At 41.3% G+C, this 25,021-nt stretch overlaps 2 protein-coding genes across 4 annotated transcripts in view; both read right to left on the reverse strand.

Moving 5' to 3' along the window:
* LOC110535511 (calcium/calmodulin-dependent 3',5'-cyclic nucleotide phosphodiesterase 1C) overlaps window positions 1-9,743 on the reverse strand; it is a 114,557-nt gene extending 104,814 nt beyond the window's left edge. For 2 of the 3 annotated variants that reach the window (XM_036935215.1, XM_036935214.1), the window contains exons 1-2: window positions 8,748-9,743; window positions 5,738-5,764 (exon numbers count right to left, since the gene is read on the reverse strand). In XM_036935215.1, the coding sequence (XP_036791110.1) occupies window positions 5,738-5,764; window positions 8,748-8,878 (158 nt within the window). In that variant the 5' untranslated portion in view covers window positions 8,879-9,743. The remainder of the gene's footprint in view (window positions 1-5,737; window positions 5,765-8,747) is intronic. The other variant, XM_021620554.2, reaches the window with a different exon arrangement.
* Window positions 9,214-25,021, reverse strand: part of LOC110536587 (calcium/calmodulin-dependent 3',5'-cyclic nucleotide phosphodiesterase 1C-like) — a 50,468-nt gene continuing 34,660 nt past the window's right edge. The window contains exon 4 of the mRNA XM_021622348.2: window positions 9,214-9,361. Within this exon, the coding sequence (XP_021478023.1) occupies window positions 9,214-9,361 (148 nt within the window). The remainder of the gene's footprint in view (window positions 9,362-25,021) is intronic.

Below are 25,021 nucleotides of genomic sequence, written 5' to 3' on the forward strand. Positions count from 1 at the left end.
ACCCAGCCATTAAATGACAGATGCTCTGATTCTCGCTACGTTTCTGCCTCTCTTCCCAGGTTGAAATAAAGTTCTGTAACGACCTTGTGGCTCGTCATTGTGGCACGCCCAGAGTTTAATCAAACAAAATAGCCTCCACAAAGAGTGACTCATCATAGTTTTACCTTAATACTATCTCATCTGGAGAAGCTGTAATGTCATTAGGGTGATGATGCATATGGCCAAGGTGCAAGCAGGGTTTGCTGTAGCCTTAGTCAACTGTTCCTGTTTTAACTGAATCGCAGAGTCACAGAAAGTATTCAGTGTTGATAGACAAGTTTAGCTTCTCATTCTAGTTATCTTCTGGCACCTCTTCCGGAGTGTTTGGGCACAGGAGGAATGTGAAGAGTGACACTCTGAATGTGAGAGAGAAAGTGTGAGCGACCCTATTTATGGTGCTTATTGTGTATAATGAAACAGCCAAGTGCCGACTGATAGAGACATTGACATTAAACCACAATCTATCTACAGTGGGTATTATAAGTATTCGCCCCCCCCTTGAATTTTTTCACATTTTGTGAAATTAGAAAGTGGGATTAAAATGAGTTTAAAAGTGAGTTTTTATTATTAATGAAAAATCAAACACTAATATACCTTGATTAGATAAATATTCACCTAACTGAGTCAATAAATGTTTGAAACACATTTAGCAGAGATTACAGATGTGATTCTTCTTTGGTTAAAACCTGTTAAGGATATGGCAGACATACGCCCCCTTTGGAGAGATTGGGTACCCCTAGTAAACTGGAAAAAAAATCTGTCAAAAATTGCTAATATATGCAAATAAAAATTATTATTGGATAGAAAACACTCTAAAGATTCTAAAACCGTTGGAATTATGTCTGTAAGTATAGCAGAACTCACAGGGCAGGCATTCTTCAAAACTAGTTTTTGTGGCCATGAAAGTTGGAGCAACTTTGACGTCATGGCCCCCACCCTTCCCAACCAGTTATGATTCTGGGGACACTTTCTATCTCTTCCGCTATATGTCCTCTTTCAGTAGAGCTTTGAATCGTTCAAATCGCGCGAGAATTGACCCTATGGGAGTGAAATTAGTGCGTGCCACGAGAGAATAGGCTGTGCGTATGGGCGCGAATTGGTCCCAGCCATTCCTTTGTTCCAGCACTCAGGAGAAGGGCAGACGATGGCCGATTGAATTGAAGTTTGTTTTGCGTGTCTAAAACATCATAAAGCTTGCTTCTGCACTTAGTTTGACCTGTTTAGTCGACATATAATATGTAATTTTGAAGTTTTGATGCGCAACTTTTCCAGACCAGAGGACGTTTTGGGTGCATTTCAGCTGATGTTATTAGCAGTAGCTAATACAAAGACGCAAGACTTGAAACCAAACGATGTATTGGGTAAGTATGAAGCCTTCCAGAACATTCTGAACGAAGACCATCGAAGGTAAGGGAATATTTATGCTTAAATCTGTGTTTCTGTTGACTCCAACATTACGTAGAAATGTAGCTTGGAACTGAGCGCTGTCTCAGCATATGGAATAGTGTGCGATTTCTGTAACGTTAAAAATAAATCTAACACAGCGGTTGCATAAAGAAGCAGTGTATCTTTCTAACTATATGTAGAACATGTATATTTAGTCAAAGTTTATGATGTCTATTTACGTTATCTTGCCGCGCTACATAGATTTCCTGCGGGCATTTTTGAGTAATTTCTGAACGTGAACTCACTGTAAATGGACATTTATGGATATAAATGGCATATTATTGAAAAAAAAAAAAATGTACTGTGTAACATGTCATATTACTGTCATCTGATGAAGATTTTCAAAAGGTTAGTGAGCGATTTATTTTTTAATCCTGCGTTTGTTGATTGCATGTTTTGGCTATTCAAATGAGCTGTGTCTGGTGGTGGTTTTACATATATATGTGCTATGTTTTCGCCGTAAAACATTTTAGAAATCTAGATGAACAAGGTGTTTATCTTTCATTTGAGCTATTGGACTTGTTAATGTGTGGAGGTTAAATATTTTTAAGAATATTTTTGCGTTCCATGCGCCACCGTTTCAGCTGAACGTGGGAGGGTTGATTCCCAATTGGGAACCAGTATCGTAGACAGGTTAAGTCTATAAGAGCATTGCACACCTGGATTGTACAATATTTGCCCATTTATTATTTTAAAAATTCTTCAAGCTTTGTCAAGGTGTAGGGGATCATGGCCAGACAGAAATGTTCAAGTCTTGCAATACATTTTCAAGCATATTTAAGTCAAAACTAACTTGACCACTCAGGAACATTCCCTGTCTTCTTGGTAAGCAACTCCAGCTTAGATTTGGCCTTGTGTTGTACGTTATTGTCCTTCTGAAAAGTGAATCACAGTGTCTGATGTAAAGCAGACTGAAGCAGGTTTTCTTCTAGGAGTTTGCCTATGTTTAGCTCCATCTTGTTTCTTATTATCCTGAAAATCTCCCCCGTCTTTTCTGGTGTCAAGCATACCCATACCATGATGCAGCCACCAGCATGCTTGAAAATACGGAGGCAGTTATTGAGTGATGTGTTGTACATAAGGCTTTGCATTTAGGCCTAAAAGTGTGTTCCTTTGCCGTGTTTTTCTAGCAGTATTACTTTAGTGCCTTGTTGCAAACAGGATACATGTTTTGAAATATTTTGATTATGTATGTTTGTATCCTTCTTTTCACTCTGTCATTTATGTCATTATTGTGGAGTAACTTCAATGTTGTTGATCCCATCCTCAGTTTTCTAACATCACAGCCATTGATCTCTGTAGCTGTTTTAAAATGACCAATGGCCTCATGGTAACATCCCTGAGCAGTTTCCTTCCTGTCCTACAGCTCAGTTCAGAAGGACGACTGTATCTTTGTTGTGTCTGGGTGATTTAATACATCCTCCACAGCATAGTTATTAACTTGACCAAGCTTAAAGAGATATGCAATGTCTGATTTGTTAATGTTACTCATCTACCAATCACTGCCCTTCTTTATGAGGCGTTGAAAAGGTCCCGGGTCTTTGTATTTGGATCTGCTTGAAATTCAATGTTTGACTGAGGGACCTTACAGATGTTGTATCTATGGGGGACAGAGGAAGGGGGTAGTCATTTAAAAATCATGTAACTTATTATTTGAATTGTTAAGCCAACTTTTCCTCCTGAACTAATTTAGGTTTGACTAAACAAAAGGGGTGAATACTTTTGCAACAACTATATATTTTTTAAAAATATATATATTTTTTTTTACAATTTGTTAACATTTGAAGTTTCATTCCAAAACCTTATCTATTCACTTTCAGAAATACTAGTAAATTAGCTTATATTGTTTCAAGAAATTATGGAAGAGATTAGTGTGTTTTTTACGATGGTTTCATTTCAGAGATACAAATAATATTGTTCTAAATGCTATAAATCCCCCTCACCCTCACCCTCACCCTCACAGAAATAAGTAGTACAGCTAGGTTTTACAATGGAGGAAAATGTAATTGTATGGTGATTGAACATTTCCTAGCATGTTAATTGTAACGCCAACAAACCTTAGTGACCTTACTATGCTACAAACCTAAGAGCCAGGGGTCTATGGGGACTAAGAACAAACAAACAGAAACACAACAAAAACACCAAGCAGGCAGAGAGACAGAGAGAAACAAAGATATCCACTGAGGATGAGAAAGCTACATGGTGTTTATGTTCCACTGTCAGACCTCTGGCAGAGCTGGACAGACATGTGGTCAATGCACTTCCTCTGTTAGGTTTGTTTGGTCTCTGGGCTGTATCAGGGATAGTTTTGGCTGTCTTCCTTCCCAATTTTGTACAAGCTTGGTTTGTGTGTGTGTGTGGGTGGACAGGGGGGGCAGAAGTCCTTACAAGGATAGTAAAACATTTTCCCGGGTCCCCACAAAGAAAAAGGCTATTTTGGGCTTAGGGGTTAGGTTTAGGGTTAGGGTTACAATTAGGGTTATGGTTAGAATTAGGGTTAGGTGTTAGGGGTTAGGTTTAGGGTTAGAGGTTAGGGTTAGGGTTAGGGTTAGGGTTAAGGGTTAGGTTAGGGGTTAGGGAAAATAGGATTTTGAATGGGAATCAATTGTTTGTTCCCCACAAGGATAGTAAAACAAACGTGGGTGTGTATGTGAGAAAGAGAAACAAGAGAGAGAAGAGAGAGAGACAAGAGAGACGAGAGAGACGAGAGAGAGAAGAGAGAAAAGAGAGAGTGAGAAAAGAGAGAGAAAATAGAGAAAAAGAGAGAGAGAGAAAGAATGAAGAGAGACAGGAGAGACAAGAGAGATTAGAGAGACAAGTGAGACAAGAGAGCGAGACAATAGAGAGACAAGAGAGAGGGAGACAAGAGAAAGAAAGACAAGAGAGACAGAAGAGAGAGAGATAATGGAGACACAAGAGAGAGATGAGAGAGACAAGAGTGGCAAGAGAGAGATAGACAAAAGAGACAAGATATACAAAAGAGACATGAAAGAGACAAGAGAGAGACAAGAGAGACAAGAGAGAGAAGAGAGACAAGAGATACAAGAGAGAGACAAGAGAAACAAGAGAGACAAGAGATACAAGAGAGAGACAAGAGAAACAAGAGAGACAAGAGAGAGAGACAAGAGAGACAAGAGAGACAAGAAAGAGACAAAAGAGAGACAAGAAAGAGACAAGAAAGATACAAGAGATACAAGAGAGAGACAAGAGAAACAAGAGAGACAAGAGAGAGAGAGACAAGAGAGACAAGAGAGACAAGAGAGACAAGAAAGAGACAAGAGAGACAAGAAAGAGACAAGAGCGTGACAAGAGAGACAAGAGATACAAGAGAGACAAGAGAAACAAGAGAGAGAGAGAGAGAGACAAGAGAGAGAGACGAGATACAAGAGAGAGACAAGAGAAACAATAGAGACAAGAGGGAGAGAGACGAGAGAGACAAGAGAGAGGCAAGAGAAACAAGAGAGACAAGAGAGAGAGAGACAAGAGAAACAATAGAGACAAGAAAGAGAGAGACGAGAGAGACAAGAGAGAGACGAGAAACAAGAGAGAGAGGGACAAGAGAGAGAGAGACAAGAGAGAGACATTAGAGACAAGGGAGAGAGAGAGACAAGAGAGACGAGAGAGGGACAAGAGAGACAAGAGTGACAAGAGAGAAAGAGACAAGAGAGAGAAGAGACAAGATAGACAAGAGAGAGAGAGAGAGACAAGAGAGAGAGAGACAGGAGAGAGAGAGAGAGAGACAAGAGAGAGACAGGAGAGAGAGAGAGAAAAGACAGAGAGAGACAAGAGAGGGTGACAAGAGAGAAAGAGGAACAAGAGAGAGAGAGAGACAAGATAGACAAGAGAGAGAATAGAGCGAGAGACAATAGTTCAAGAGGGATGAAAGTTGAATAGCAGCCAGATATAAGCTTCCCGATGACATCATTAATTCCACACACACACACACACACATACACACACACACACACACACACACACACACACACAGCTTTCCCAGACCACACACAGTTTTCTCAGACCTGTACAATAATAATGGGTTTCACATAAAGAGTCGGAGGATATACTACAATACCACATGTAATACAAAAATTATGTAGAAATGGAATAATAGACGTGAATGGGATTTTTGGGGGCTTTTTATTATTTTTCATAGTTGACAAGTGTAGTATGCATGCTTATGGGAGTGTTTATTTGAAGCTGGGTCCAACTTGTAGGTAACCAGTAACTGATCCAGTCCTGGTCTGAGGCTTACCTTTGTGACGTCTTCTTGTATTTCCTTCTGTGTAAGAAAAACAAGTACACCATTAATGTTTATGGCATCATTCTCCATGTTCTATTGCAATTTCCAGAAGAATCAATCCATCCAATATATGGATCCATATAATTGTAATTCTATACCGTAGGTGGAGGACTGATGTCATACATTACATCATTAATCTACATGCTTGGAATGAACTTGAAAAAGATTATGGATGTGTGAAATCGCATGTTATTCGCTTTATAGTACACTAATTTTGACCAGGGCCCAAAGAGATCTGGTCAACAGTAGTGCACCATATTAGGAAATAGGGTACCGTTTGGGATGCGCCCTATGTCCTCTGGGTTTTCATCCTATTTTAACCTCTATAGACTCAGTCCGTATCGAGATGATGTTGGTCTAAGTGCATTTGGTACATTTATAGCGGATGATCCCTTTAATCTAAAGGCAACACCATCCTGCATGCCAGACAGTCAACAGTGTTGTTGGCTTCGCTTTGGGGCTGATTATCATCCACATTCGTAGAGACAGGCAAATGTGCAGTTCAGAAAGTGATTTGATTGATAAAGAATTATTGTTGAATGGATCGTTTTTGCACAAGCACTCCGACACTTGAAAGGGTGACAGTCGGGTGACAGATTCTCTAGTAGCAAATTCAGATGTTTGATAAGCCCATATAAGGAAAGAAAACTGAAAAAATGATGGAAAGGAAATGAGAAAACAGAAAAAATATCAAATGCATGTTTCTGTTCTTTGACATGGTCTATACCTAAACACACGGTGAACAATTCTCAGGGGAGTATTATCAACAGTCCTCTCTCTCATTCTGTTTATCTCTCCCTCTCTCTTTTATATCTCTGTTCTCTCTCAGTCACAGTCAGGAAGTGTATGGGACAGATAAGATCATGGATACAATGACCAAAAAACTAAACACAGACCACAGAAACACAATGTATTCTCTGGTCCAGACACCCGGGTTACATGATCTGGCCTGGGTCATGTTCAGCTGATCAGTTTGTCTGTTCTTAGCCCCATAGACCCCTGGCTCTTCGGTGTGCAGCTGACTGCAGGCTGTGACCTTGTGGTGTCAACATATTAAGGTTTGTTGGCATTACTATTAATATGCTAGGAAGGGTTCAATCACCATACAATTACCTTTTCCTCCATACACACATAACCACAACACATTTTACGTCTCAACCGTTCATATATGAACCCACCTGGATTGTGGTGAAATTCATACAACTCTCCTAAAGCAAATTACAGATGAATTAGGCCTCAACTTCAATGTCTGTAAGTCTGTGGTCAGTCACCAGTTAGACTCATCTCCCAAAACGCTATCCAGGGCACCGTAAAGCCACAGTAAAAGCAATGAGAGAGAGGGTTTATAGGGCATATAGACATTAAACCACATTCCCCTTCTCTTCCTGATCGCCTGCCTTTTGTGTGTGTGAGATAGAGAGATATTGAGAGAGATAGATCGAGAGAGATAGAAAGAGAGATATAAATAGAGAGATATATATAAATATATATATAGAGAGAGAGAGTGAGAGAGAGAGAGAGAGGACAGGCTCATGTTGACGTCGTAACAGTCAATCAATGTCATCTGTGAGGAATGATGACCAGACAAGACGAGACGGATGGTCCCTGAGATTAGGACCAGGACAAATGGTTGTTGCCTGGGCAAATTGTCTGTTTATGATGGAGAGGTTTCTAGTATAGTATATCTATGGTCTAGGGTCAGGGCTGGGGCCGTAGGCATCAAGCATCTCAGAGGAGCAGTGCTGATCTAGGATCAGGTCTTGTAATCTTGTTCTAAAAGGCTAAACTGATCCTAAATCAGCACTCCTACACTGAGACGCTTAAAACGTACAGCCCCTGATCTCGTAATTCTATATTGAGGGTCTATTGGGGTGATGTTGTCACTCATAATGACAGAAGATTAGGCAACACTGATGGACATCAGGGACGGCAGCCTGAGCGACAGGATCACAGCTGAGACCATCCATACTCTTTGATGACACACAGGGGCAGACAACAATGTGTTTGTTTCTACTGACTTGAGTTCATATACTGAACGTTGGAAATGTACACACACAAGCACAAACCTATCCGTACACTATGCACAAACACGTGTGCTTTCATTAACACACAATGTGCGGGGATCAAATGTGTGTCTTCGGGGGTTATTTCCACGTCATTGGAAACACTTTCCTCATCCCTTTTCTTCATCCTAAAATGTAACATCTTTCCCCCTCTTTATCTCTATCTATGTGAAGCTTCGATGTAGAGGGGAAAACGGTCAGAAAAACGCAGACAGCCAATTAGTAATCATGAGTGGCTAACCGTTAGCTGTGTGTAATTGTGTTGACTGCCTGGCTGCCTGTGTGTCAGTGTTGACTGCCTGGCTGCCTGTGTGTCAGTGTTGACTGCCTGGTTGTATTCTGTAGCCACTGGGTCCCTGGATGTTTGCTCCTTTCTGCTACATTAACCTGATTACGCATGTACTTTCCTTCTGGCTCATTCGATAAGGCAAATCCTTATAAAATATACCCTCTGATAATATGTATAGAAAAACAGAAGAGCAAAGCCGGTGTAGAGTAATGTAAAAAACATCTGTCATTCCTATACATTTTCTGGTCATCAAGAGCTTTTAAATTCATAATAAACTCAAATGCAAAAAAAAATATGCACATCGAGCATCAAAACATAATGAATTTTGTTGAAACCATCAAATGAAAAAACAGGCTGATGTTGCATGAGTGGTATTGATTACACATTCCTCTGTAAACATGTTCTCCACGGAACTTTCACAGAGGTTTTAAAGGCATTACAACCATTAACTCTTAATTAACTTTCAATGTGTTTGAAAAGGAGCCCCCCCCCCAAAAAAATACCAAATTGACAGGATTGGTCATCTAGGCTGCAGTACACTCAAAGTCAAGCAAACTCAAAAACACAATGGCAAACAGTGAGAATAATAAAAACAGAAAAGGTTACTCACAGTCCTCTCAGCCTCAGCCATATCTTCTCAATCTGGTCTGGCTGCAGAAACTTCAGAGAGTTACTCTCAAAATCCTCTATCTCCTTGGTTGGTGATTCCATGTCTAAGATATTAACCAGGCGAAAGGACATGAAAGTCTAAAGTCTAAAGTCTAAAGTCCGCAGAGCCAGCCCACTTCAGCAGCGCAATCAGAGGATGGAAAAGTGGAAGTTTATTCAGAGCGTTGTGCTGCTTCAGAGTGGTCCTCTATCTCGCTATCCCCGTTCCTTAATCCTCTGTCTATACAGATCCCTATCCCATCTCTGTCAGCAGCGTGACAGCTGGAGTCTGTTCCTCATCCTTCTCTTCCCTCCTCATCCTCCTGTCCTGTTCTGTATCAGGTCCTGTTGAGGATAGCTAGGGCTAGCAGTGCAGCTGCGTCAGGGGAGCTGGGGCTAGTGGTGAAGCTGCATCAGGGGAGCTGGGGCTAGTGGTGGAGCTGCGTCAGGGGCCCCCTGGCTGTGATCTGTGTGTGCTCTGGTTTAGTCACCAGCAGCTCCTCTCCTCTCAGGTGCTCACTGAGCGCGTGCAGCTCAGGAGGCGGAAGGGTGAAGGCGGGGGGGTCCACAAACACACTCCGCCCCATGGAGGGGAGAGGGGGAGGAGAGAGCGGAGGGGGAGGATTACCGGGCTGCTGCTGTCGTCGCGCAGAGTATTAGAGAGCAGCCGCTTCCACCGCTAACGCCACCGCTATGACTATCATTCATATCTGCCCTGCCGTAAGCCCAGAGAGGGTGTCGGGGGCCGAGAGAGGGAGAGGAGGAGAGGGAGAGGAGGAGAGGGGAGAGAGAGCGAGAGAGAGAGAGAGCGATAGAGAGGACAGGCTCACGTTGATGTCGAGAGAAGCAATGACCGGGAATAAGAGAAAGTGAGTATATGCAAGTGTGTTAGTGTGTGCAGATAAATATTGAGTGAGTGTGAGAGAGAGCAAAAGAGAGAGAGAGAGAGCGCAAGAGAGAGAGAGCAAGAGAGAGAGAGAGAGAGAGAGAGAGAGAGAGAGACACTGAGAAAGAGGATAGCTGTGTAATGATTGGAAGTGCTTCAGTGTGTGAATAGGAGGGGCTGAATGAACTGCACTCCTAACAGCATATTTTTCTCTTTCTCTCCCTTTCTTTTTTCTCATCCCCTCTCGTTCTCCTTCTAATTCTCTATACCCCCCTCTCTCTCTTTCTCTCCCTCTCTCTATTCCCCTCTCCCTTCTTTCCTCTCCCTCCCTCGCTCTATATTCCTCTCGCCCTTCCTACCCCTCTAACTTTGCCTGTCTGTCTATCTTTTTCTTTATTCCCTTAAATGTTCAGCGATAGATTAGATCAGGGTTCCTCAGTCCTGGGGCTCAAACTCAGTCCTGGGGCTCAAACTCAGTCCTGGGGCCCAAACTCAGTCCTGGGGCCCAAACTCAGTCCTGGGGCTCAAACTCAGTCCTGGGGCTCAAACTCAGTACTGGGGCCCAAACTCAGTACTGGGGCCCAAACTCAGTCCTGGGGCTCAAACTCAGTCCTGGGGCTCAAACTCAGTCCTGGGGCCCAAACTCAGTCCTGGGGTTCAAACTCAGTACTGGGGCCCAAACTCAGTACTGGGGCCCAAACTCAGTCCTGGGGCCCAAACTCAGTCCTGGGGCTCAAACTCAGTCCTGGGGTCCAAACTCAGTCCTGGGGCCCAAACTCAGTCCTGGGGCCCAAACTCAGTACTGGGGCCCAAACTCAGCCCTGGGACCCAAACTCAGTCCTGGGGCCCAAACTCAGTCCTGGGACCCAAACTCAGTACTGGAGCTCAAACTATAGGGAATGGCACCCTATTCCCTGTATTGTAATATACTCTGGTCAAGTAGTGCACTATGTAGGAGATATGGTGTCATTATGTATGCAGTCCCCAAATCTGTCTGTCTCAATATGACATGGGGAAATCACATCTCATTGCCCTCATCAACATAGGTAATGACGGTGCTCATCAAGCATGTCTGCCCAAACAATGAGAATGATAACACGCTCTGAAATTTCCAGAAGGAAAACATAATCCACAATGCCGCGCCTCCCAAATGGCACCCTATTCCCTTTACAGTACACTACTTTTGACCAGAGCCATATGGATAGGGCCTTGGTCAAAGGAAGTGCACTACATAGGAAATAGGGTGCCGTTTGGGACGCAACCCTTGGATCCTACGATACAGAGACGCTGGTGGATGTTTGTTTAATAGTATCAGATATTGTTGTTATTATCTAATTGCAATGATTGTGAGGGAGGGGGAATAAAAATAACCAATAAAGTGCCATTAGGCCTTCCCTTATTTCCGAGAACGGGGTAGTTAGTGTAGCCGTTGTTTGTTATGATTCGGCCCCTACAGGAAATTGGAAGGTCTTATCATAATAACAGGAATCAAAGCACGTCACATTACTGTGCACTAGGCAGGGAAAATGCAGTATTTGGACATAGTCCAGAAAGAGAGGCAGAAAGAGAGAGAGAGAGAGAGAGAGAGAGAGAGGCAGAAAGAAAGAGAGAGAGAGAGAGGCAGAAAGAAAGAGAGAGAGAGAGGCAGAAAGAGAGAGAGAGGGAGAGAGAGAGAGAGAGAGAGAGAGAGAGAGAGAGAGGCAGAAAGATAGAGAGAGGAACAAGAAAGAGAGAGAGAGGCAGAAAGAGAGAGCGCGCATCTGGATGATTTCACTTCAGGCCCATCACATATCCTAAATGTGTAAACACACACAATGTGTAAACACACATTCCTGATTCAGCTCATACCGAGCTAGCTTTTCAGAGATGCAAGTGGGGACACTTCAGGCTGAGGAGTGAGTTACACACATCCCCATGTGGTACACTGACCTATGGTGGGGCCAGTACTCAAAATAAATAATAAAAATACCCTTTTTTCATTGGAGGGCAAAAGGGCAGGTGCTCCAGCACCCTTAGGGCTCTAAATGTGCATGTGCATGTGTTGTTAATGTGCACGTGCCCTCTCTCTGGGCTACATGGATGTGTTGTTAATGTGCACGTGCCCTCTCTCTGGGCTACATGGATGTGTTGTTAATGTGCACGTGCCCTCTCTCTGGGCTACATGGATGTGTTGTTAATGTGCACGAGCCCTCTCTCTGGGCTACATGGATGTGTTGTTAATGTGCACGAGCCCTCTCTCTGGGCTACATGGATGTGTTGTTAATGTGCACGAGCCCTCTCTCTGGGCTACATGGATGTGTTGTTAATGTGCACGTGCCCTCTCTCTGGGCTACATGGATGTGTTGTTAATGTGCACGTGCCCTCTCTCTGGGCTACATGGATGTGTTGTTAATGTGCACGAGCCCTCTCTCTGGGCTACATGGATGTGTTGTTAATGTGCACGAGCCCTCTCTCTGGGCTACATGGATGTGTTGTTAATGTGCACGTGCCCTCTCTCTGGGCTACATGGATGTGTTGTTAATGTGCACGTGCCCTCTCTCTGGGCTACATGGATGTGTTGTTAATGTGCACGTGCCCTCTCTCTGGGCTACATGGATGTGTTGTTAATGTGCACGTGCCCTCTCTCTGGGCTACATGGATGTGTTGTTAATGTGCACGTGCCCTCTCTCTGGGCTACATGGATGTGTTGTTAATGTGCACGTGCCCTCTCTCTGGGCTACATGGATGTGTTGTTAATGTGCACGTGCCCTCTCTCTGGGCTACATGGATGTGTTGTTAATGGGGCTTGCGAGCGTCCCCACTTTAAATCTTCAACATACTTCTTCTTCTTCTTTGGAACACTACTCCCCTTAAACCGCTTAAGCTAGAAATGTCAGTCAAACTTTAAAATGTGCAGAGCAGTCAGGAACACTGTGCTTGTATGTAACTTTTTGATATCTGTTATACTTTTTAAATGATTAAGCTTTAAGTCATTTTTTTGTACATCTTCATCCACTTTCATGGGATTTCCTCAGCATTCTAAAGGTCCCATTGTGACATCCTCACTTCTGACATTCCATTTACTGTTACTGCAACAATGCAACTTTTTGACACAAATTAGCTTAGACAAAAAGTTAGAGCTCATTAAATCTTTCTCTACTTCTCTGCTTTTCAAATCTGATATAGGAACAGAATTATCTGATACCGATCCAAGCTGTTTAGTAACCGCATCAAACAATATTTTCTGTAACTTTTTATAAACTGAAACGTTGACCACTTTCCCAACAAGATAGACAAAAAGTTAGCGGCATTGTTGTAAAGTACTTAAGTAAAAATACTTTAAAGTACTACTTAAGTTGTTTTTTGGGGGTATCTGCTTGTATGTTTGACAACTTTACTCCACTATATCCCCGATGAAAAAAAAAAGTACTTTCTATTCCATACATTTTCCCTGACACCCAAAAGTACTCAATATATTTTTAACGCTTAGCAGGACAGGAACATTTTCTAATTCACACACTTAAAGAGAAAATCCCTGGTCATCCCTACTGCATCGGATCTGGCGGACTCACTAAACACAAATGCTTTGTTTGTCAATTATGTCTGAGTGTTGGAGTGTGCTCCTGGCTATCCGAAGATAAAACAAATTAAATACAATTGTGCCATCTGGTTTGCTTAATATAAGGAATTTTGAAATGATTTATCCATTTACTTTTACTTTTTATACTTAAGTATATTTTTGCAATTACATTTACTTTGATACTTCTCTTTACTAAAATCTTGGCCAAAAAAATCTGAGTTACTGTCTTTAAGCCTTTGTCTGAGGGGAAATGTATCCATAACTGTTATAGGGGTCTACCATCCTGCCTCACCTAACCTTTGGGCCACTCGAGGAGTTAACTAGGTTACTGTCTTCTTTCACTAGATCAGAAGTGATTATCCTGGGTGACATGAAACATGATTGGGAAATGCAGGCTTCAGACAATCTAAAAGACATCTGTAACGATCGAAACCTAACCCAGCTTGTGACTAAGGCTACATAGCCCAACGGTAAAGATCCTTCAAAGTCAACTCTGATTGGTCTTGTTTGAACGAATACACCAGAGTAATATGTTTCCACTGGTGTCTTCACCCAAGACATTAGTGACCATTGCCCAGTTGTCTGTGTTAAAGATGTTAACATGTAAAAATCGAAGCCTCGTGTCATCACAAAGAGAAACTTTTTTTTTTAATTCAGTGAACAGGCTTTTTTTCTATGATTTTTATTTTAGTGACCTTGACTGTAATTTCAGCTATCCCTGAACTGGATTTAGATATTATTGTGGATAATCAATCAGGTAGATCGAATGCCTAGTACACAAAATAATTATCAGAAGTAATCCATAAAAGAGATGATGCTTGGGTCAAGGACAGGAACACAGGATTAGTCCCGGACTTAAAAGGTTTTATGTAACTGAAGAATTATTGTGTAAGACAAATCAGAAAGCCTAAATCTGATTATTATGTAACTGCACTTCTGGATTGTAATCGGAACCCGGCTAAATTCTGGAAAACTGTCAAATCCCTGAAGGGTTCTACTTCCTCCTTTCTGCCACAACAAAATCATTTAGACACCGACCTCATTACGAAGAAAAATGCTTTCATCGATGCATTTAATCACAATTCTATTTCAGCGGGCTATCTCTTTGAAAGAACTTCTGAGCCTATTCGCAATGATATTGGGATGGATGCCAATACTGTAGGGGAAACTTGCTAAATGATCAGAGGAAGGATAGTCAAAGCTTCTTTTTTTTTGTTGGCTATTTACAGAAAAATAAGTCCTGGATGCTTTGCTAGCAATAGACAACAAGAAATCCACAGGGGCCGACTAAATGGACCCTGTTCTGCTTAAGTGTGCAGTGCTCATCATTTTTGGCTCAATAACCCATACTTTTGATTTTAACATTGTACAAAAAGTATGGAAATCAGCTCTTAATAATTATCGCCCCATTTCCTTCCTTCTTAAGATTGTTGAATCCTTGGTTAATGTACAACTTTGCTCTTCATTATCTGAGAAATGTTGAACGTATGTTGAATGTAAACCAATCAGGGTTTAGACCTGGGCATAACACTATGACAGCAACCACTTGATCTTGTCGATGCTTTGTCTGTGGACCTGTCAAAAGCCTTTGATACAGTTGATGGTCTATTTTACTGAATAAGTTGTCGTCGACAGGCCTGAGCTCTGATGCCTGTTCATGGTTTGATGATTATCTTAGTGACAGAACTCAAGCCACCCTGATTGATGGGGTTTAAGTCTGAATTTCTTGAAGTACAGGACATAAATGTGTACTACGGGGTTATGTTCTCTTCACTATTTATACAAACTCCATTGGTCAATCTGTCAATTTCTTTTGACTGAATAGATTTGCGGATGATACTATTATGTATGCTATTGCCCCGACTGTTGATTGGGCTGTGTCAAAGCTACAGTCAGATTGTAATATGAAGCTATGCAGGAATCCCTTGCTGATTTAATACGGGCAAAACAAAATACAAAATATGTTGTTTTTAAACTCTCATAAGAATGTTTCAGATGAACTATATGTTCACTCAATAGATGGTTCTCCAATCGTAAGTGCTCCCAAAAGATATACTTAGGCATTTGACATTTAAAAAACATATACAGTACATTCGGAAAGTATTAAGACCCATTGACTTTTTCCAAATGTTGTTGCGTTACAGCCTTATTCTAAAATGGATTAAAACGATTTTTTTCCTCATCAATCAACACACAATACCCCATAAGGACAAAGCAAAAACAGGTTTTTAGAAATCTAAAAATATATTACAAATAAAAACATAAATACCTTATTTACATAAGTATTCAGACCCTTTGCTATGAGACTCGAAATTGAGTTCAGGTGCATCCTGTTTCTACACCCTGATTGGATACCACCTGTGGTAAATTCAATTGATTGGACATGATTTGGAAAGGCACACACCTGTCTATATAAGGTTCTACAGTTGACAGTGCATGTCAGATAAAAAAAACAAGCCATGAAGTCAAGGAATTGTCCGTGGAGCTCTGAGACAGGATTGTATTAAGGCAAAGATCTGGGGAAGGGTACCAAAACATTTCTGCAGCATTGAAGGTCCCTAATAACACAGTGGCCTCCTTCATTCTTAAATGGAAGAAGTTAGCAACCACCAAGACTCTTCCTAGAGTTGGCTCGTCCCGGCTAAACTGAGAAATCGGGAGAGAAGGGCCTTGGTCAGAGAGCTAGATTTCTTTAAGCATCAGCTTTAACTTTAAGCATCAGCTGTCAGAGCAGCTTACCAATCACTGCACCTGTACACAGCCAATCTCTAAATAGCACACCCAACTACCTCATCCCCATATTATTACTTACCCTCTTTCTTCTTTGCACCCCAGTATGTCTACTTGCACATCATCATCTGCACATCTATCACTCCAGTATTAATGCTAAATTGTAATTATTTTGCCTCTGTGGCCTATTTATTGCCTACCTCCCTACTCTTCTACTCTTTGCACACACTGTACATATATTTTTCTATTTTTCTTTTCTATTGTGTTATTGACTGTATGTTTGTTTATGTATAACTCTTGTTGTTTATGTTTGTTGTTTATGTTTATGTCACACTGCTTTGCTTTATCTTGGCCAGGTCGCAGTTGTAAATGAGATCTTGTTCTCAACTGTCCTACCTGGTTAAATAAAGGTGAATTTTTTTATTTTTTATTAAAATGTCCCCTGTCGAGATGGGAGCACCTTCCAGAAGGACAACCATCTCTGCAGCACTCCACCAATCAGGCCTTTATGGTAGAGTGGCCAGACGGAAGCCACTCCTCAGTAAAAGGCACATGACAGCCCGCTTGGAGTTTTCCAAAAGGCACCTAAAGGATTCTCTGGCCTGAATGACAAGGGTCACGTCTGGAGGAAACCTGGCACCATCCCTACGGTGAATCATGGTGGTGGCAGCATCATGCTGTGGGGATGTTTTTCAGAGACAGAGATTGGGAGACAAGTCAAGATCGAGGCAAAGATGAACGTAGCAAAGTACAGAAAGATCCTTGATGAAAACCTGCTCCAGAGCTCAGGACCTCAAACTGGGGCGTTGGTTCCCCGTTCCAACAGGACAAAGACCCTAAGCACCCTCCATCTGCTTTGCTTTACATAGCAAAGAAACACTTCTTAAACTTCCTCCATTACCACAAAAATACTTTTAAAGAGCTAAAGCAAGCCCCACAACTTTACTTGTAAAGTTACCGTCGAGTTAAATATGTTATTAACAGTTAATAAATTATGAGTAACTGCAAAGTTGACAAAAAAATAAAATAATCCTAGGAAACAATATCCTCCTTTTGCAAATAGTTATAAATATTTTGGTGTGGGGTATTTCAATCCTACCTCTTGAGCTCATTCTGATTCTACACCACATCCATCTAAGGACAAAATTAAATTTAACCCCTGTAGACAAAAATGATTTACACACATTTTGATCAGAAGCCGAAAAATGAAGGCAACACCAATTTCAGAGTTTGCACCATGTTGATGCTCTCTCGCTCTCTCTCTCTATCTCTCTCTTATTTTTTCACTCTCCATCCATCTATATCTGTCTCTTTCAGGGGTGACTCAGATCGACTCTTTAAATTACCTGATGCAGAGAGAGGGATAATGCCAGGGGCCAACCTCAAAGAGTGTCTTACTCTCTCTCTCTCACTCTCTCTCCCCCTCTCTCTATCTCCTCTCTTTCAAGTTTCGCACAAACCAATCCCCTCACCCTACTCCATCTTTGTGTGACATCGCTGGGCACTTTAAAGGATGGCTCATCCTCGGCATGGGAAGATGGGCCACTGTAACAGAGCCACATGAAGGACTAGCATGACTAGCTTGAGCCTTTTGGTGGTATAAAGCTGAGAGATGAGGGAAAGGAAAGTCTTTGTAAAGTGCAATGCATGCTACAGTTTGGTGTGTGTGTGTGTGTGTGTGTGTGTGTGTGTGTGTGTGTGTGTGTGTGTGTGTGTGTGTGTGTGTGTGTGTGTGTGTGTGTGTGTGTGTGTGTGTGTGTGTGTGTGTGTGTGTGTGTGTGTGTGTCCTCAGTGTCCTGTGTGTCCTCAGTAGGGAATCAATGGAAATTACATTCCTAACTGCAAACAGAGTGGTGCGTAATCAATCGAGAGCTGCACACAAACATCGGCAGCCATTTTTTAGAGACACAGGGGGGATAAATGGACACATACACACACAGGATACTGTTTACATGGTGGCACTTTCTACCCTCCATTCATTTTAAACACATTACTGCATGGACACTCAAGCTCTTTATGTTTGCCACAATAGAAAAATAGATTTAAAAGCTAGTTCTTTATTTTTGTTGTACCTCATTGTGGTTTATTGGTGAATGTGTGTAGAATGAATAATGAAAAGCACTGGATTACAACAACAAAAAAGTATACAATTTTGTTCATCACTCAAACTATGTAAGGAGTCACTTAGGAACCTAATTAACAATCTGGAAGCTTCTGGACGCTTCTCTAATGTCAAACAAGTAAAGTGTGGTTTACTGCAGGGCAGCTCTCTAGGCCCTCTACTCTTTTTGATTTTTACCAATGACCTGCCACTGGCATTAAACAAAGCATGAGTGAGAACACATCAGCAACCACAGCTAATGAAGTCACTAAAACCTTTAACAAAGAGTTGCAGTCTGTTTTGGAATGGGTGGCCAGTAATAAACTAGTCCTGAACATCTCTAAAACTAAGAGCATTGTATTTGGTACAAATCATTCCCTAAGTTCTAGACCTAAGCTGAATCTGGTAATGAATGGTGTGGCTATTGAACAAGTTGAGGAGACTAAATTACACCACACTCCAAAAAGCAAGTCCTGCAGGCTCTAGTTTTGTCTTATTTTGATTACTGTCCAGTAGTGTGGTCGAGTGCTGCAAGGAAAGACCAAGTTAAGCTGCAGCTGGCCCAGTACAGAGCAGCACATCTTGTCCCTCACTGTAATCAGAGGGCTGATATAAATACTATGCATGCCAGTCTCACTTGGTTTTAAGAGTTGAAGAGAGACTGGCCGTGTCACATCTTCTTTTTAAAAGATACAATAATGTGTTAAAAATCCCAAATTGTTTGCATAGTCAACTTACACACAGCTCTGACCCCCCCCCCCCCCTCTTTTCACAGTCCCCAAATCCAGAACAAATTCACGAAAACGTACAGTATTATATAGAGCCATTATTGCATGGAACTCCATTCTTCCTCATATTGCTCAAGTGAACAGCAAACCTGGTTTCAAAAAACAGATAAAGCAACACCTCATGACATAACGCCTCTCCTCTATTTGACCTAGATAGTTTGTGTGTATGTATTGATATGTAAGCTACATGTGCTTTTTGTATAAAATATATCATGTATGTAGTTCTGTACTTGAGCTGTTTTCTATTAATGTTCTGTATTATGTAATGTTTCGTGTTCTGTGTGAACCCCAGGAAGAGTAGCTGCTGCTTTTGCAACAGCTAATGGGGATCCTAATAAAATACCATTAAAACATTCAAATATGTAATCTACATGTAATTTGTTTCATGTGTCATAAAAGATGAAGGCTTAGCATGAGCACCCACCAAATTCTGATTAACAACAAGGGAACACATTGGCTTGAATGTGAAGAACTTCACAGAGGGCTTCCTTGTCCCTCATATGCCTATGACTGAAACCATTGCCCATTGTAGATTGGTAACTTATGTTAAGGTTTTGCACTTGTGCATTACATTACATTAGATTAGAGAGAGAGAGAGAGAGAGAGAGAGAGAGAGAGAGAGAGAGAGAGAGAGAGAGAGAGAGAGAGAGAGAGAGTAAAGGGGGTGTACTCTCAGCCAGTAACAAAAAGAGAGGAATAGTCACTGTGTATGTACATTAGTAATCAACATGGCAGGTCTATGTAATCTAGCACCCCCCCCCCCCCCCCCCCCCCCCCCCCCCCATCCTACCCATTCCAAGATTGATGGTCCACAAGAATATTTATTGTTCATTAAATAATAATTAATATTGTTCATCCACTGAAACCAAAGCTTGAATATTACAAAGGAAGAAAAACAAATCTGTTACCCGTTGCCAGTGTAAGATCAATAGTGTCATTATTGCATAGTAACACGACACTGAACCATCATAGATCAACTAAGGTATAATCTTCAACACCTACTCATTCAAGGGTTTTTCTTTATTTGTACTATGTTCTACATTGTAGAATAATAGAAGACATCAAAACGATGAAATAACACATATGGAATCATGTAGTAACCAAAAAAGTGTTAAACAAATCAAAATATATTTGATATTTGAAATTCTACAAATAGCCACCCTTTGCCTTGATGACAGCTTTGCACACTCTTGGCATTCTCTCAACCAGCTTCATGAGGTAGTCACCTGGAATGCATTTCAATTAACAGGTTTCCTTTTTAAAAGTTAATTTGTGGAATTTCTTTATGGACAAACAGTCCTATTTTTGCTTCATCAGACAAGAGGACATTTCTCCAAAGTCCCCATGTGCAGTTGCAAACTGTGGTCTGGCTTTTTTATGGTTTTGGAGCAGTGGCTTCTTCCTTGCTGAGTGTCATGCACAAAGTAGATGTCCTAACCGACTTGCCAAAACTATAATTTGTTAACAAGACATTTGTGGAGTGGTTGAAAAATGAGTTGTCATATCGATCCCGTTAAGTTAACTTCTTAGGGCTGAAATCCCGTTAATGGGATCGATATGACAACAGCTCAGTGAAAGTGCAGGGCGCCAAATTCAAAACAACAGAAATCTCATAATTAAAATTCTTCAAACATACTGTACATGTATATTCTACCATTCTAAAGGTAATCTTGTTGTTAATCCCACCACAGTGTCCGATTTCAAATAGGCTTTACAGCGAAAGCACCACAAATGATTATGTTAGGTCACCACCAAGCCACAGAAAAACAGCCATTTTTCCAGCCAAAGATAGGAGTCACAAAAAGCACAAATAGAGATAAAATGAATCACTAACCTTTGATGATCTTCATCAGATGACACTCATAGGACTTCATGTTACACAATATGTGCATGGTTTCTTTGATAAAGTTCATATTTATATTTTTAAAATCTGAGTTTACATTGGCGCATTACGTTCACTAGTTCCAAAAACATCCAGTGATTTTGCATAGCCACATCAATTTTACAGAAATACTCATCATAAATGTTGATGAAAATACAAGTGTTACACATGGAATTATAGATATACCTCTCCTTAATGCAACCGCTGTGTCAGATTCCAAAAAAGTTTTACGGAAAAAGCAAACCATGCAATAATCTGAGAACGGCGCTCAGAAAAAAAGAAAATTATCCGCCATGTTGGAGTCAACAGAAATCAGAAATAACATTATAAATATTCCCTTACCTTTGATGATCTTCATCAGAATGCACTCCCAGGAATACTAGTTCCACAATAAATGTTTGATTTGTTCGATAATGTCCATTATTTATGTCCAAGTAGCTACTTTTGTTAGGGCGTTTAGTACACAAATCCAAACGCTTGTGCAGGTCCAGCCGAACGTTGGACGAAAAGTTAAAAAGTTATATTACAGGTCGTAGAAACGTTTCAAACTAAGTATAGAATCAACCTTTAGGATGTTTTTATCATAAATCTTCAATAACGTTCCAACCGGAGAATTACATTGTCTGTAGAAAAGCCATGGAACGCAGGTCGCTCTCATGTGAAATGCGCTTGACCAGGACCTGGTTCTCTGCCAGACCACTGACTCAAAGAGCTCTCATCTGGCCCCACATCACAGTGAAAGCCTCATTCAAGTTTCTAAAGACGGTTGACATCTATTGGAAGCCCTAGGAAGTGCAACTTGAACCATATCCCACTGTGTATTCGATAGGGCTATGTTCAAAAATTACAAACCTCAGATTTCCCACTTCCTGTTTGGATTTTTTCTCAGGTTTTTGCCTGCCATATGAGTTATGTTATACTCACAGACATCAGAGTGTTTTCTATCCAAATGTACTAATAATATATGCATATATTAGCAACTGGGACTGAGGAGCAGGCCGTTTACTCTGGGCACCTTATTCATCCAAGCTACTCAATACTGCCCCTGCCGCCATAAGAAGTTGTTAATGACTCCAACCTAATTGTATGTAAACTTCCGACTTCAACTGTATGTAAATGAGATATTTCTGTATTTAATTTTCAATAAATGTGAAAAAAACTCTAAAAACATGTTTCTGATTTGTCATTATGGGTAATTATGTGTAGATCGGTGAGAACAATTCAGGTAGTAACACAACAAAATGTGGAATTTGTCAAGGGGTATGAATAATTTCTGAAGGCACTGTAACAAGTTCCGGTACTGCCGGTATATTCAAAATCTCTCTTCTTCGAAACCAAAATAATAAAAAATAAAAGGCACTGGCTTCGTCCCAAATGTCACCCTACAGTATTTCATATACAGTGCACCAATTTTGGCCAGAGCCCATGGTCTGACTGACTGCCATGACTACGCCACCTGAATGGGAAAAAGTAAAAGCTCTGTAGTGGACAAGCTCGTTAGCCTACTGGTCCACTCAAACTCATACATTATTTCGTTTTTAATCCTGCTTAAGCTTCATGAAACCCACACAGAGTTTGGTCTGTGTGTGTGCGACCAGGTCATATGTCTGGACAGGGACGAAGTGATACTGAATGACGGTTCCTCTCCCATTGAAAAGAGCAGCCTCCCTCCCTGGGGTGTTGTACAGTTACAGGGCTCGGGGAAAGAGAGACGGGCTCTCTAGGGAGAGCTTTGTTAAACGCTGAAGGGACTAATAATACGTGGGGGAAAAAGGACAATGGTTTCACTTACTAGTGATTAATTGACTTAACTTCATCAAGCACCCTTCAAAAGGAGACATTTGACAAATGAATGCTTCGCCCTCCATAGCCAGCCAGACACTCACACATGTATAGTACATTCACTTCAGTGCATTTTCCAGCAGTGATATCACTGCTACAGTGCCTTGCGAAAGTATTCGGCCCCCTTGAACTTTGCGACCTTTTGCCACATTTCAGGCTTCAAACATAAAGATATAAAACTGTATTTTTTTGTGAAGAATCAACAACAAGTGGGACACAATCATGAAGTGGAACGACATTTATTGGATATTTCAAACTTTTTTAACAAATCAAAAACTGAAAAATTGGGCGTGCAAAATTATTCAGCCCCCTTAAGTTAAATACTTTGTAGCGCCACCTTTTGCTGCGATTACAGCTGTAAGTCGCTTGGGGTATGTCTCTATCAGTTTTGCACAATGAGAGACTGACATTTTTTCCCATTCCTCCTTGCAAAACAGCTCGAGCTCAGTGAGGTTGGATGGAGAGCATTTGTGAACAGCAGTTTTCGGTTCTTTCCACAGATTCTCGATTGGATTCAGGTCTGGACTTTGACTTGGCCATTCTAACACCTGGATATGTTTATTTTTGAATCATTCCATTGTAGATTTTGCTTTATGTCTCCATCAGGTTTTCTTCCAGAATGGTCCTGTATTTGGCTCCATCCATCTTCCCATCAATTTTAACCATCTTCCCTGTCCCTGCTGAAGAAAAGCAGGCCCAAACCATGATGCTGCCACCACCATGTTTGACAGTGGGGATGGTGTGTTCAGCTGTGTTGCTTTTACGCCAAACATAACGTTTTGCATTGTTGCCAAAAAGTTCAATTTTTGTTTCATCTGACCAGAGCACCTTCTTCCACATGTTTGGTGTGTCTCCCAGGTGGCTTGTGGCAAACTTTAAACAATACTTTTTATGGATATCTTTAAGAAATGGCTTTCTTCTTGCCACTCTTCCATAAAGGCCAGATTTGTGCAATATACGACTGATTGTTGTCCTATGGACAGAGTCTCCCACCTCAGCTGTAGATCTCTGCAGTTCATCCATAGTGATCATGGGCCTCTTGGCTGCATCTCTGATCAGTCTTCTCCTTGTATGAGCTGAAAGTTTAGAGGGACGGCCAGGTCTTGGTAGATTTGCAGTGGTCTGATACTCCTTCCATTTCAATATTATCGCTTGCACAGTGCTCCTTGGGATGTTTAAAGCTTGGGAAATCTTTTTGTATCCAAATCCGGCTTTAAACTTCTTCACAACAGTATCTCGGACCTGCCTGGTGTATTCCTTGTTCTTCATGATGCTCTCTGCGCTTTTAACGGACCTCTGAGACTATCACAGTGCAGGTGCATTTATACGGAGACTTGATTACACACAGGTGGATTGTATTTATCATCATTAGTCATTTAGGTCAACATTGGATCATTCAGAGATCCTCACTGAACTTCTGGAGAGAGTTTGCTGCACTGAAAGTAAAGGGGCTGAATAATTTTGCACGCCCAATTTTTCAGTTTTTGATTTGTTAAAAAAGTTTGAAATATCCAATAAATGTCGTTCCACTTCATGATTGTGTCCCACTTGTTGTTGATTCTTCACAAAAAAATACAGTTTTATATCTTTATGTTTGAAGCCTGAAATGTGGCAAAAGATCGCAAAGTTCAAGGGGGCCGAATACTTTCGCAAGGCACTGTACGTTTTCTTGAAATCACAATATTTTGGGGAACTATACATCTTGATTAGAACTATCTAAACTTTGACCAAAAAACTGATTTTTTTAAATGACAAACTGAAGGTAATGACAGTAATGAGTACCAAACATACACACATACACCCTCTTGTTTGTTTAGTGGAATGAGACAGGTGTCGAGGCGAGCAACCTTTCTGTGATCTGCACAGTGAATTATCCCTCTTTTGAAGAGCCTTCATTAACATAGGATTAACTGTCATGCTAATGTGTGACTACCATTGACAGTCCTTCATCTATTCACTCCTTCATTAAGAGGGAATACACCAACCACTGGCCCTGAGATAATAGAGAGCAAGACCACCAGACATCTCCGATGAGAGAGAGAGGAAGGGATGTAGAGGGAGAGAGAGGTGGAGCGGGAGAGAGGGAGGGGGGGTAGAGGGTTGGAGAGGGAGGGAGAGAGCGAGAGGTGGAGCGGGGTGGAGAGGGAGCGAGACAAAGAGAGAGGGAGGGAGAGAGAGAGAGAAAGAGAGAGAGGGAGAGAGAGGGAGAGGGAGAGAGACGAACAGAAGAGTACCTGATAGAATAGCCATTTCCCATTCTCCCTTCTCAATGTAACTGCTTCTGTCAACGCCATGTGTGTTCCTAATGCAAGCAAGCCTTGAAGTGGCTAATGTGATGTTGCATTTGTTTTCCCTGTATGTTTTTGTTCGCTTTGTTAGAACAGGCAAATGTCCCTGTCTTTCTGTATTTCTTTCTCTCTCTCTCACTCTAAAAAAGCTAAACCAATT

The sequence above is a fragment of the Oncorhynchus mykiss genome, chromosome 11 (assembly GCF_013265735.2).
Source record: "Oncorhynchus mykiss isolate Arlee chromosome 11, USDA_OmykA_1.1, whole genome shotgun sequence".
In the NCBI taxonomy this organism is placed as follows: domain Eukaryota; kingdom Metazoa; phylum Chordata; class Actinopteri; order Salmoniformes; family Salmonidae; genus Oncorhynchus; species Oncorhynchus mykiss.